We start from the raw sequence: 13,230 nt of genomic DNA, 5'->3' as shown, positions 1-13,230 counted from the left end.
CTGAAAATGTTACTTTCGAGTGAATTTTTCCATTGGAAAGTTTTGCCACGCAGAGATTTCCCGAGTTTTCAAAACATACAGAGGTCACTGGGAGATAGTTCTTGGAAGTAGAATAGATGAGTGTCCAGTTCCATGTTCTTATCCTGTGAAAAATATACAATCTTCTATTCTTCTTGCTGTCAACGTACTTAACGTTAACCGATCTTCACGACTTCGAGTGATCTGTCAAAATTTTTTCCACAATGCACTGAGAGATCCTGTAAGGTTACAGATATCTTCAACAGTTCTCCTTCTATCCTTCATGACTAGGGCCTCGACATTCTTGAGGTGGCTGCACAATTTGGGTTTCCGGACCGTCAGAGATTTCAGTTGATCCCCCTCCAGTAAATTCTTGTACCCACTTCCGTACAGTACTCACCAAAACCCGTGTTTCCGCAAATACCCTTCAATTGGCCATGGCTATCGATATCTTTATCACTATATGTAGACAAAATTTTTATTAGGCAAGTCTATGGTGAAATTCGTCATTTGAGGTCAGTATCAAAAAAGGCCTTCTTTTGCAGGTATATTAAAAACGAACATAGAATAATTATACGTGATTAACTTTTAAAGTCTATACTTAGTTCATTTATAACTATATTAAACTATTCTTATTAAGTTTTGAACTATGACAAAACAGCACGTAATTTTGGTATGGACCTAGTATGTGAAATCACAGTTCGTTATGACTATCTCCTTAGATGAACTTTCAACATATGAGAGTTAAGTTGAAAATTGGATAACTTCTGTTTGGAGAATTCTTCGTATATTTCTTTAAATTATGAACAACTTTAGTAGCCAAAGGCTAAGGAGAGTGAACAAAGAGTCAGAACAAGCAATTTTGTATTAAAAATATTTATTTACAATAATCTGTCGAAATACAATTTAAGCGTGATACTTTACGTTCTGAAAGTGACAGCACCATTTGGTGGAACTTGTCCGAAATTATATACTTGACCATTCAATCTAACTTCCAGATCTTCAGCTTGGTCAGCGTTATAGTTGAACACAAGGATACCTGTAGAATTGTCAGGATTTACAAAAGCTACGGAACCAAGGCTGTTAGTTTCTCCAAACCTTTCTGGACTTCCAATACGAACAGCACCAGGGCTAGCAGCCTTGTTCATGTGACCAATTGCGTGGTATTCAACACTGACATCATAGTGGCTATCATCGGAGTATAAAGTCAGGATTCCTCGGCAGTTTTTCCATCCTCCAGCTCCATTGTAAGTTGGTCCAGAGAATTCGTTCAGGACCAAATTCCAGAGAATTCCAGCGACGGCTCCCTCTTGTACTTGTTGGACAAATAATGTTCCAAGCATGTAGCTAAACACGCTGGGCCAGTTGGTGTCGGCTGTTGTTCCAGTGAACTCGGTGAAATAGTATCTTTTGCTAGAAATAGAAAATAATTTGATAAATTAGAGAAAGCTGAATCCTCTAGTGAAATCTTACAAAATTCTGTGAAGTAAAACATTTATTCGGATTGGCACCATATTTCTCACATCTGAAGTTTAGTAATTATTATAGCTCTATTAAGTCACTTGCTAAAGTACCCTGCGTTACCCAAGAATAAAGAAGTGGCCCTTAAAATTCAAATATCCTACCGTCTCTTTCCTACAATTGCCAAGAAGTTTGTCAAGTCAAGGATGTGTCTTCAGTGTTATATATAATTCTCATTCTTATTCAGCTTACAATCTATCTCTAATACCATGACAAGACAATGGTCTAGATACTAATTCTAGTTTTAATAGCCTATCGTATTTTTTCTGCAGTTATTTACCTTACATGTGTTAGTAGAAGTATACCAAACCAACGTGTGAACTTTAATCCTAATTCTAACCTTAATTAGTAGTACGGTTACCTAGAAATATGTCAAACCAGCTGACAAACATAACTCAGTTTACGTAAAAGGTATTGGTACGATAGGTATTTTCTGTAGAGTCAATAATGGCAATATTAGGGTCAACTGCATACCATATTTATAAAATTTCCGTAACTCGTATGAAGATAGGTTCTGTTTTGAATAAAATAAACTCGTGTTTGAATGAAACAAGAAAACTGAAACAGATACTCCTGAAACTGGAGGCAGAAATACGCTTTACATTAAGATAATCTTCAAATATTAATATGTGTTCATTTTCAGTTTAGTTTTTGATTGTTTGATTTGGTTGCTAAATTGAAGTATCATTTCTGCAAATTATCTTAAGAGATTTAAAGTTCACCTCATTATAAATAGGTTAAAATTGCATGTTGCAAGTACATAATTTGTTGGTAACAATTTTGACTTGAAGAAAGCATTTGATACTACTTTGTAGTACCATTTTGTCGATATATGCTGTAACTTGACGTTATTGGGTAGAGATCTTTCTGAACCTGAACGTGTACAAAAAGTCGAAATAAGTAAGTAAATTAGTTGCATAAATCCGATACTGCGGATAAAAAAAAGCACTAGATGAACATACCTCCGCTGCGTACATTAATTGAAACACAGAATAAGAGTATAAGTATCTCATTCACTTGTACAATTTTTGGAGATATTATAATGTGGAGGGGTAAAAAAAAGGGGAGAATTCCAAATAGTGTGCTCAGAAGGAGGGAATGAATATTTTCTAAACAGCTGGATAAAGATTTTTTTTTTTTTTTAAATCTGATCACTCATACCTCTTTGATAAACCCTGTACTCTTACTGGTAGATGGAATTAAATGGAATAGGCTAGTTTTAAACTAAACTGTACATATACGGAATTTAGTGAGGAGTTTTTATTTCATACAGAGGAAAGCAATGTCATTCACTTGTACGAATTCAATATACGAAACTGGTAGGAAGGGGAGGGATTTTGAAACTTAGAAATGAGGAGAAACTTTGGGATAGAAAGGCTTCAGAAGTTTAGGAGGTTCGAAATCGCATCAAAGAGTTTCTCGAACCAGAAGAGATAAACCTAGGCTTATACAGGTGATTCTTATAGAACTGATCAATTTGATAATAACTCACCATACATTTCATGGATTTTATATGTAGTGATTTTTTAACATTAGTAAATGTTATAATAATTTCAATACACTGAAACAGCTTTATTCACCAAACACCTACCTTTAATGTAACAATTTTACGAATGTATGAGTTTTTAAATAATCTAGTTTACTGTAAGAAAAATAAACTGGTATACATAAAAAATGTAAACAGGGTTTTGACTGATATTATTTAACTTCAATTTGATAAAATGCATATCACTCTTACCTTTGATCATAACGACAGCATGAATACACAGAAATCCAAAGAAAACAGTTGCAAATATACGTATAATATATCCAAAACCAGCAATTAACAGATTATACATTACAACATGCTTAGAGTACATCCCCAATTTAAAATCTCCATCTGCTTGGCTTAGACCAGTTTTTCTCAACCAGTATGTCGCGGCATGCTGGTGTGTCACGCAATCCTATATGATGTGTCGTGAATATTCAGAATTTAAAAATCATGAAGCAAATAATAATTAGTTAAAATCGATTTTGAGACAGAGTGTATCAGTCAACGTTTCCAGCTGCAGTAATAATCTTCAGTACTACATAGAGTCCTATATACAAACTTTCAGGCTTACACTATTATAGTCTATATTATTATTAATAGAAAATGAAACTAATGTATCGAGATGTCGTTGCCATTCAGTCAAAAAGGTTGGAAACCACTGGCTTAGACGAAATTGGCTTAATGTCAAGCAGTCTAGTTCATTGTGTATTAAAATGCAACGTAAACTAAAGAAAACAGGCTAACTTTTTACAGGATGGTTCTTTCTGTATTAGATAATAGAAAATCAGCATGTTTCAAATAGCTACTGTTCATCAGATCACATATATGTTACGTACTTTGTTGCATGAGAAGCATGTCGATATTAGAGGAGATGCTGGAAATATTCACAATCACGCTTCACTAAGAGCTGAACAAGACTCTTCATGTTTGGGAAAGTGGCCTGCCGTCTCGTAATTTCTTTACTAAATTTGCAATCATCTGATTTGATAGTGCCTTTCAACCACCATATTTCCCCAAAATGTGACCTAACAGTGTTTAAAAGAAAACTTGTCACTCAGTAGTTACAAACAATAAGCACACTCCTCTCCGTTCTGTACAGTATTGTTCTTTATCACCTCACGATTCCCGGCGGGAGCTCATGTGGTTCGGATTCCACGTTAATCAGTAGGTCCACGTCTCATATAGCCTAGCTGCTGAAAGGGACGCTAAACTAAAATCAACTCAACTCTTTATCATCTCACAACACAATGATAGGACAATTTGACACAGCAGTATGCGACATGGAGACGATATAAGAATTCTTCTCCGTCTCCTTTCCGAAGAACACCGCGTGTATTGTGGGAACGTTCACAACTTTGATGAAGTTTTGCATTTCCTTGGATATAGTACCAAAAGAGCACCTTGTACTACATTTATGAAGCTCCTACAATCAATCTAAACGATATTGCTCATCTAAAATTTGGTCAAGTTTAAATTTTCGTACTTATTAAAACTTCAATGTATTCTAGATCCTCTTTATGTTATGCTACATTAACTAATTCTAAACACCATGCCTTTGTGACAAGTCGTTTAAAAAATTAAAAATATCAATGTACTTACTCAGGGAAAGCATCCTGAACAATTTTTGGGTTGGTTGGATCACCAGTATAGCCATGGTAAGCAAATCCTTCAACATACTGACTAGCTTCACTATCGTTGAGTACTTGAAATGCATACTCAGTGTTACCAAAATCCCAGTCCCATGTTACTAAGTTGACATCGATGTTATTATCTCTAAGTTTTGGTCCAAGATTTTTAATAAGATTAATGGCAGCGTCAGCTTCTAGAATCATTGAAGGGTAAGGCGTTTCTAGCAAAGGCTCATTCTGGAGAGACAAGGAATCTATATGGGCTCCATTCTCCTCAAATCCTTGCAGAAACTTAACGAAGAAATCTGCATACGTGTCTGTGTATTCAGTGAGAAAACGGCCACTGTTGTAATCATTGTTGTCTTTCATCCATGGAGGAGCTGTCCATGGAGCGGCTATGATTTTTAGATCTGGGTTAACTTCACGGGCTCCCAAAATCGATGGTATAACAAACTCCTTCTCTGATTCAATGCTAAAATGGCTTAGGTCTGGATCATATTCGTCATCATAAGTATAAGCAGGGCCTCTTGCCATAAAATCAGAGGCTCCCATTGGAAGACGAACATAACTGATGCCAATGCCATCTGTTGGGCTGAAAAGTTTCTGCAATAATTCGTCCCTTAGTTTGCTGTAGTGAATTAGATACGCAGCTGAGTTGGTGAGTCCACCTCCGAAGCCATCCATTGTTTGGAAACGTTGACTTGGATCTACTTCAACCGTTCCTGCACGAGGAGCTTGGCCTTTCAATGCTTCTCCAGATAAGCATCCCTGGATCTGACCAGCGTTTACATCATCAAACAGATCTGCAGGGTTTGTTGACCAATACTGCAATTGCCTGTAACAATATCAATTGAATAGATTGTATATTTATATGTGAGGAAATACAAATGAATATGTGTTTAATGCACTCTTCTCAGAGTAGGGGCGCACCAAGGCAAATTTCTCACCCGGACAAAGTGACTTTTTGGAGCTCCCCCCGCCCTAGCCTATATTTTACATTTTATTATAGTAATTTTAATATTTTAAACCCATTTTTCAAAAAGAAAAATAAATAATCAAATACATGATATAGGTATATTTAGTGATTAAAAATATTTTATCAATTACATTGTGTTTTAGGCAGGGGTAACAGTGTATCTGAAAAGATAGGGGGACGATTGACGTCACGCTGTCCCCCGTGCCTATCTTTGTCCATTGTAATTTGGGGGGACGCCATAGATATTTTTGGGGAGTGGGGTAATGGCGTCCTCCCGCATTCCCCCTCACTTTTACCCCTGTTTTTAAAAAATGTTGTATATACTGTTCCCTCTCCACTACCAATTTAAAGAGTAACATATATAAAATCCAATAACATTCATAGCCTGGCTAAAGTTCACAAAGAACATGGCCTATAAACAATACCAACTCCCCCTCCACTCTTTCTTCTACATGCCATGTCTCCATTTGTTGATACTGCCCTAGTTGAACTATGAAACTCTCTTCTTCCGTGGTAGAATGAAAAAAGATGATGTAATTGACGCTATTTTACAAGAATATAAACTTCAAAGAAGTTAGTAGAAAACACGTAATAAAATTTACTTTTTGAGACTCGTTTTGGCGCCCCTTTGATTGTGGCGCCCCGGGCAGTTGCCCGAGTTGCCCGGTCCTTGGTCTTCCCGTCTCAGAGTAAAAAAAAGAAACAGAAAGTAGTAATTTGGAATACAAATAATAATATTGTATATTTTATCGAATAAAAATCAAGAAATACAGTAATTTCAGTTTTCCTATATTTTACATTTTTGTTTTTGGTAGCATTACAAGAGATTCAGAAGGGACGCCTGGGTATGTAACTTCGAATGCGGCTATGTAACTGTGTAAAACGACTCATGTATGGTTTAAATATAGTCCCTAATCAACAATTCTGGATGTGTCTTTTGTACACTCAAGTCCAAAATTATTGTCGCATGTCTATAAATATGTTGTTGAAGGAACATAATTTGATAACGAATTCGCCCGGCATTTCTTATAATATCAGTATGTGTATAATCGGCAAAGACATGTATGTGGCAAATTTCATGTCAAAAGAGCAGTAAATAAGAACAATAAAACGAAAATAAAACTTTCTTGTCCATTTAGCAACATTTTCTTTTATTCATTCTAAGTTTCGTATGTATGATTCTTTTCCTATGAAATTTACCATAAATATACATTTCTCGATTATACACTTAGTATCCGTACTAAAGGTACCCTGCAAAATAATTATCAAATTATATTCTTACAAGATATGCAACAATGCAACAATCATTTTGGACATGAGTGTACATACGTGAAACTTGAGATGTATTTTGATCAAATCAACTATTGAAGAAATCTTGAGTTCTCACTTCATCTACATGGAGTGGAAAGTTTTTTAATTACAAAATAAGAAATGGTTATAAATGGTCATTCTATTAACTTCTTTCTATTAGGAACATATACAAAATTGCATGGCTCATATAGACATTTAAAACTAACTTAAGAACCGTAGTTTACCCGAAATGAAACTTCATATTTTTAATATATACTTCATATTTTAATAAGCGTCCTCAGAATACATTTAATCTCCATCCATATCTCTCTACTAAAACCGGAAGTGATAGAAATCCACCACAACTTCCGGTTTCAACATTGATCTACATAGAGCAAATACGATAAGAAATTTCGAGACTGTCTCTCTTTTTTTGGAATTGATTTAACGTTGTAAGAATATGTATCTTCTTTCTTAACTCTATTCTCAAACCGGAAGGGGTGGAAATCAACAACTTATATCTTTAATGTTGTTCGCTATAGAGTAAAAAACAGTAATGTATAGCGAGAAGCAATTTTCTGCCAACCAATCGTCCCAACAATATACTCCATCTCTACTCTGATCTCTCTACTAAAACCTGAGGTGATAGAAATCTACTACCACTTCGGTTTCAATATTAGGTTCTGGTTTCCTTACACCATACTATACAAACTTCTTCATGTGGTGGTGCACACGAGACACTGCTGCTTGTTCTAAAATAAGGAGATCCTGCTGCTTGTTAACTTCTGGATTAGGACAAACCGCGAGATTGGAGAATATTTACACAAATATGGAAAAGTTGGTAACCTTAGGGAGTAAGGTAACTTGGAATTTTCACCTTATTTCCTGGCAATTAAGTACATGAGCAAACAAAACACACACACACACAAAAGAAAAAGTGTCATGAAAAGTTTACAACAATCATAGTCCAGAATAGCTTGCTATGTGAATGTCAGTCCGCCATTGCCGATTTACAAGTTATTATTTTTCCCATAACTATATCTCAGGTGTAAATAATTCTAGATACGTGACCGAAAGACCATTACAAACCGACAGACATGCCTACCTTTTAAGGTTAAAATATATCGCATATGAATGCAGTAATATCTTTTTAAAAAAAGTAAAACTATAACGTCAATGCGACAGCTTTACCGTACGTAATTGAATGGAAAATTAAAGGTTGATGATAAGAATTGATCAGTGTAAAACGATTGTATCTTTTTGATGGTCATGATGGTGAAGTAGTATCGCAGCCAATGTACTGACCTTGAAATCTGTCGTTTGAGAAGTTAGGAGCAGGAAGTGCGAAATACTCAGATGATTCGTCATGTTGTACCCATGTACAGTTTATGAGACTGTTTTTCTTGGAGCGCTTCCATCGTGGGAGTGAAGCGGGAGACCTGGTTTCAAGTCCTGGTAGCAGTTTAGTACTTCGGATCCTACGTTAAGCTCTAGATAAACAGCTCAAATAGCCTCGTTGCTGAAAGGTACGCTAAACTCCAATTCAACCAAGGATCTTATAAGATAAAGGATCTGCCCTTACAACAAAATCTTGAAGCCATACGTCACAGTTTCGCCACTCCTACTCTGCCCACTCCGCGCAAAAGGATCACAATGTTTTGAGCCAACAATCATGGCGGAAACGAAAGTAGCCAATCAGACGATGGCAGGAACGAGAGTAGCCAATCAGACGTGCCGATGCTGAGTTGTTTTTTGGCTTCATCGATTTAATAGGATGAAGATACATATGGACAGATCCTCTATTTGTAACATCCTTGAATTCAACAAATGTTCTCTTGGAGCTGGTGTTTTAGTGATATGATCTTATTCCCTAAGATAGCGTGTTCACGAAACTATTCAAAATACGGACCAATCAAGTACATGATGTTACCACAGCTGATAAAAGAATACACGGCAGTAGAAACTGGGGTACCTTTTGGTTACAGGCATTTTGCAGTCATTTACATTTACTAAAATTTTATCAAACATGAAAGTTGAAAAACGAAGAAAAATATAATATAATCTATACAAATCACAGAATTAACTTACCCCTCAGGGCATGCTGCATAAGCGGAAACTGCTAACAGAGAAAGGAGCAATAACTTCATGATGTGTTAGTGTCCAATGCGACGGTGAACTACAGTTCTTCTAGTATTTATATAAGCTATACGAAACAGATAAAAACATTACGACAGAGCTTTGAAATCTTGATAGACGCTATGATAAGGTTGTTTTTAAATCAAAAGCGATAACATTTCTTATCCGGAAGAAATACAAAATAAGATTTGATATCTATTTACATAATACTAATGAATACAAGACAATAATAAACACAATTCTTTCTAGATTGTTTTAAATGAAACTTAATTTATAGATCAAAAGATCTAATATATTTGTCAAAAATTTTCTTGTAGGCCTTATATCTGGAGAACTACGTATAGTGTAGCCAAATCCAAACTATTGCTTAACTCAGTATGATGTGCTTATTCCATGTATGTGTAAAAAATACGAAAACTCGATTTACGGGCCGTTCAAAAATGTTGCGTATCCTGATTCAAAAAATCCAACATATTTCATTCAATCGAACATTTTCTTGTACGATTTATATCTGGAGAACTACATACAGTATAACCAAGCCCAAATTATCACTTAACTCAGTATGGTGTGCTTATTCCGTGAAAAAAAAAAAAAAAGATAACTCGATTAAGGGGCCGTTCAAAAAAATCCCCCAAAACATCCAATCCTGATCCAAAACATCTAATATATTTCATGCAATCAAAACTTTTCTTGTACGATTTATATCTGGAGAACCACATATAGTGTAGCCAAATCTAAACTATTACTTAACTCAGTATGATGTGCTTATTCCGCTAAAATTCGAAAACTCGATTTCAGGTCTGTTGAAAAATTTTGCTGCCCCTGCTCCAAAACTAACTATTTTCTATTGGCCAAGATTCCAATCTTTTGAAGCATTTTTGGATCATTCCTAAAATTCTCGTTATCGTTAATGTTCAGGGACCGGAACCAACTTTAGGAAGACACATACTTTTTCCATAAGATAACTATATTTGCTATATTTAATCAGGATTATATCTACAATTTCTGTTTGGGCTGGGGTTTAGAAGTAAAACTATATTTACTACAAACAGTATTTTGGAGATGTTAATTTAGAGCTGCATTTAATAAATTAAGTTATTTAACGTTGCCGATCACGAAAAATCATTGTCAATCAGAAGATGCATGTTCAACCGTATAAAATAGTGCATCTCGAGACAGAATGTTGATTCGAGACAAGACAGAGCTCTTCCAATTATATTTGGTCTAGGAATTAATTCGTGCGGGTGGACAAGAGATGGCGCAACGAACGGAGCGTCCCACAGTTCCGTGTATCCACACATGTGTTGCAAACCCCTGTCATCGCGTATCGTTCGTAGTATAGGGCAGTGGATTAAAGCGTCAACAACACCAGTTTGTAGTTAAGTGAACATGGCGCAATTTGTGCCTGATAAAGTGTTTTTGCGGGGTGTCCTGCTGCATTACTTTAACATGCAGAAAAGTGCGACTGAAAGTCATCGTATTTTGGTGGAAGTGTATGGTGACCATGCTCTAGCTGAGCGAACGTGTCAGAAGTGGTTTGCACGGTTTAGAAGTGGTGATTTCGGCTTGGCAGACCAAGAGCGAGCTGGACAGCCAAAAAGATTTCAAGACGAAGAATTGACAGCATTGCTCGAGCAGGATTCGTGTCAAACGCAGGAACAACTTGCAGCAGCATTAGGTGTTGATCAAACAACAGTCTCCAAACGCTTGAAAGCCATGGGAATGATTCAAAGGATGTCACATTGGGTTCCACATGAATTGAAAGACAGAGACGTTGAAAGACGAAAAACCATTTGCGAATTGTTGCTTCAACGACAGAGCAGAAAGGGGTTTCTGCATCGAATTATTACGGGTGATGAGAAGTGGATCCATTACGAGAACCCTAAACTTAAAAAGGCCTGGGTGAAACCAGGTGAACCAGGTCCATCACAACCAAAACGAGATATTCACTGTGCAAAGGTTATGCTGTGCATATGGTGGGATATGAAAGGTGTGGTGTACTATGAGCTACTGCAACCGGGTGAAACTATGAATGGAGAACGTTATCGACGACAATTAATGCGTTTGAAGCAAGCTCTGGCCAGAACACGACCAGAATGGGAGAACAGATATGATAAACTTATTGTTCAACATGATAACGCTCGCCCACATGTCGCATAACCGGTCAAAACCTATTTAGAAAATGTCGGATGGGAAGTTTTACCCCACCCGCCGTATTCACCAGACGTTGCTCCTTCGGACTACTACTTGTTCGATTGCATGAACAACGATTTGATTGGACAGCGGTTTACTTCTTCAGAAGATATCGAAACATGGGTCTCTGACTGGATCGCTTCCAAGGATGAGGACTTCTTTTGCCACGGAATCCGTACATTGCCTGACAGATGGGCGAAAGTGGTGGCTAGCGATGGACAATATTTTTCTTAAGGTATTTATGTATTTTGTGTTTGTATTACAGCTTCAATGTGTGCGTACCAACCGCACGAATTAATTCCTAGACCAAATATATACTGTATATATTGAGACAAGACATTACCTGCAGTGCATAAAAACATATTATAGAGATGAAACAACCCCAACTCTTGTATCTTGCGCAATCGTCGTGGTAAGGATCTTATGTTCTCTTTATCTTTCTTAATGTAAAAGTTGGGGACACGGTGGCTCAGTGGTAGACCACTGACCTTTGGGGGTGAAGTCCTGGCCAAGTCAGTTTTTAGTGGATAACATAGTGTCCGTGGGATTTTTCGAGGTACTTCCGTTTCCTTCCACTTTCTCATTCCATCTATTCTTCCATCATCATTTACTTGCTTTAATGATTCGTCTCCCTTAGCCTCAACCCCATCAGGATCCTGCCGCCTATAGTCGGTCAATTTGTCCATGCCAACCAGATGCCGCGGTCGGCTTGCCGATGCCGGACACCGTTGTCTTTCCACGCGATTTTCGACCGCGACGAATAGTTGCCTTGCCGAGCAGTCGGCAAAAAACCGTAAAGGCGCAGTAAATGCGCTGATGCCGCCGTCGAAAAGAGGCCGGCATAAGGAGTCGGCAGAGGGTTGGAAAGAGGCCTCTCCGACTGTTTTGCCGACTCTGACAGTCGGCAACAGTCGGCAAAGTGTCGGCAAAGGGCATTTTATCTTATTATTTTCGACCGCTTGCCGCCTCGGCAAAAGGTCGGTAACTTTGAACAAGTAGATCGTCGTGCCGCAGCGGACGGGTGCCGGCTGCCTCCGACGGCCCGCCACCGTCGACGGAGGCAATCCTTCTTTCCAACCGCGACTTCCTGATGGGGAAGGGAGTAATCATGGGACATTAAACTGAAAGATTTCATTTTAAAGTTAAAGTCTTATCAATTACCTTACAATGTCACCATAAAAAATTATACCCGACTGGAAAACAAATCCGGAAGAACGCACACCGAAGTCTTTTCATTGTACCGGAGTATACAGTTGTAGCTTACATATTTTTTATAGACCGGGTCGTTAGTTTTTTGGGGGTGTTGAGAGGGTAAGCTTCTCCACCGGTATAACTATTATTTCACGATATTCTTTAGTGTATTTCTACATCTACTATTGATTAGAATGTGTTCCTCTTAAACCCAGGCGGATAAACTGTTTCCAATTTCTCACTAATTGAAGTCCCTGTATATTGTTAAGCTTATTATAACTCCGTTTTGAAACAATTGTACTAGAATATCTTGATCGAGGGGTAACGAGGTTATATGTTTCTCCTATATTTTTGCTGATTTCTCTCATTAACTTACCTTCTAAATTTTTCTCCGCGGGCTTCTGTTAGTAGTACAAGTATTTTGTATCATAAGATACTTTACTTCTATTTTGTTTGATGATTTTAGTACTACTAGTAAATGGAGTCTTATTTAGGGAGAATTTAGAACCACTAGAAATGTCCTGTCTCTCTGTACGTTTCGTCTCTTCCTTTTTTAAAAAAATATTATGACGGGTTTGCGAGATTCTAAAATTGTTCGTCATTGATTACACTCACCGTCTTTTTTAAAAACGACCATTTTTACGTATTAGGTTTCAGAGTATATACCAAAATACCAGATGGAAGAGATGCAGTAACTTTGCTACTTAGGGAGTAAAATAGTAAGCGATGATAAGTTGCAAGCAAAA

At 37.1% G+C, this 13,230-nt stretch overlaps 1 protein-coding gene across 1 annotated transcript; it reads right to left on the bottom strand.

The window, feature by feature from the left end:
* Positions 1–875: 875 nt before the first annotated feature.
* LOC145662473 (uncharacterized) lies at positions 876–9,189 on the bottom strand. The gene is made up of 3 exons (XM_081728079.1): positions 9,053–9,189; positions 4,670–5,533; positions 876–1,431 (listed from the first exon to the last, which is right to left on the bottom strand). The coding sequence occupies exons 1-3, from the start codon at positions 9,109–9,111 to the stop codon at positions 939–941; spliced, it is 1,416 nt and encodes a 471-aa protein (XP_081584205.1). The 5' UTR covers positions 9,112–9,189; the 3' UTR covers positions 876–938.
* Positions 9,190–13,230: the final 4,041 nt, after the last annotated feature.

The sequence above is a fragment of the Thermobia domestica genome, chromosome 10 (assembly GCF_964235325.1).
Source record: "Thermobia domestica chromosome 10, izTheDome1.hap1.1, whole genome shotgun sequence".
NCBI classification, from domain to species: Eukaryota; Metazoa; Arthropoda; class Insecta; order Zygentoma; family Lepismatidae; genus Thermobia; species Thermobia domestica.
This window is presented reverse-complemented; position numbering and strand designations above follow the sequence as displayed.

Excerpts from the sequence above, each read along its gene's own strand:
- LOC145662473 (XM_081728079.1), bottom strand. The coding sequence starts at position 9,111 with ATGAAGTTATTGCTCCTTTCTCTGTTAGCAGTTTCCGCTTATGCAGCA. Across the intron at positions 5,534-9,052 it reads TATGCAGCATGCCCTGAGGG|GCAATTGCAGTATTGGTCAA; the intron begins GTAAGTTAATTC and ends ATATTGTTACAG. Across the intron at positions 1,432-4,669 it reads GTTCAGGATGCTTTCCCTGA|CAAAAGATACTATTTCACCG; the intron begins GTAAGTACATTG and ends TTCTATTTCTAG.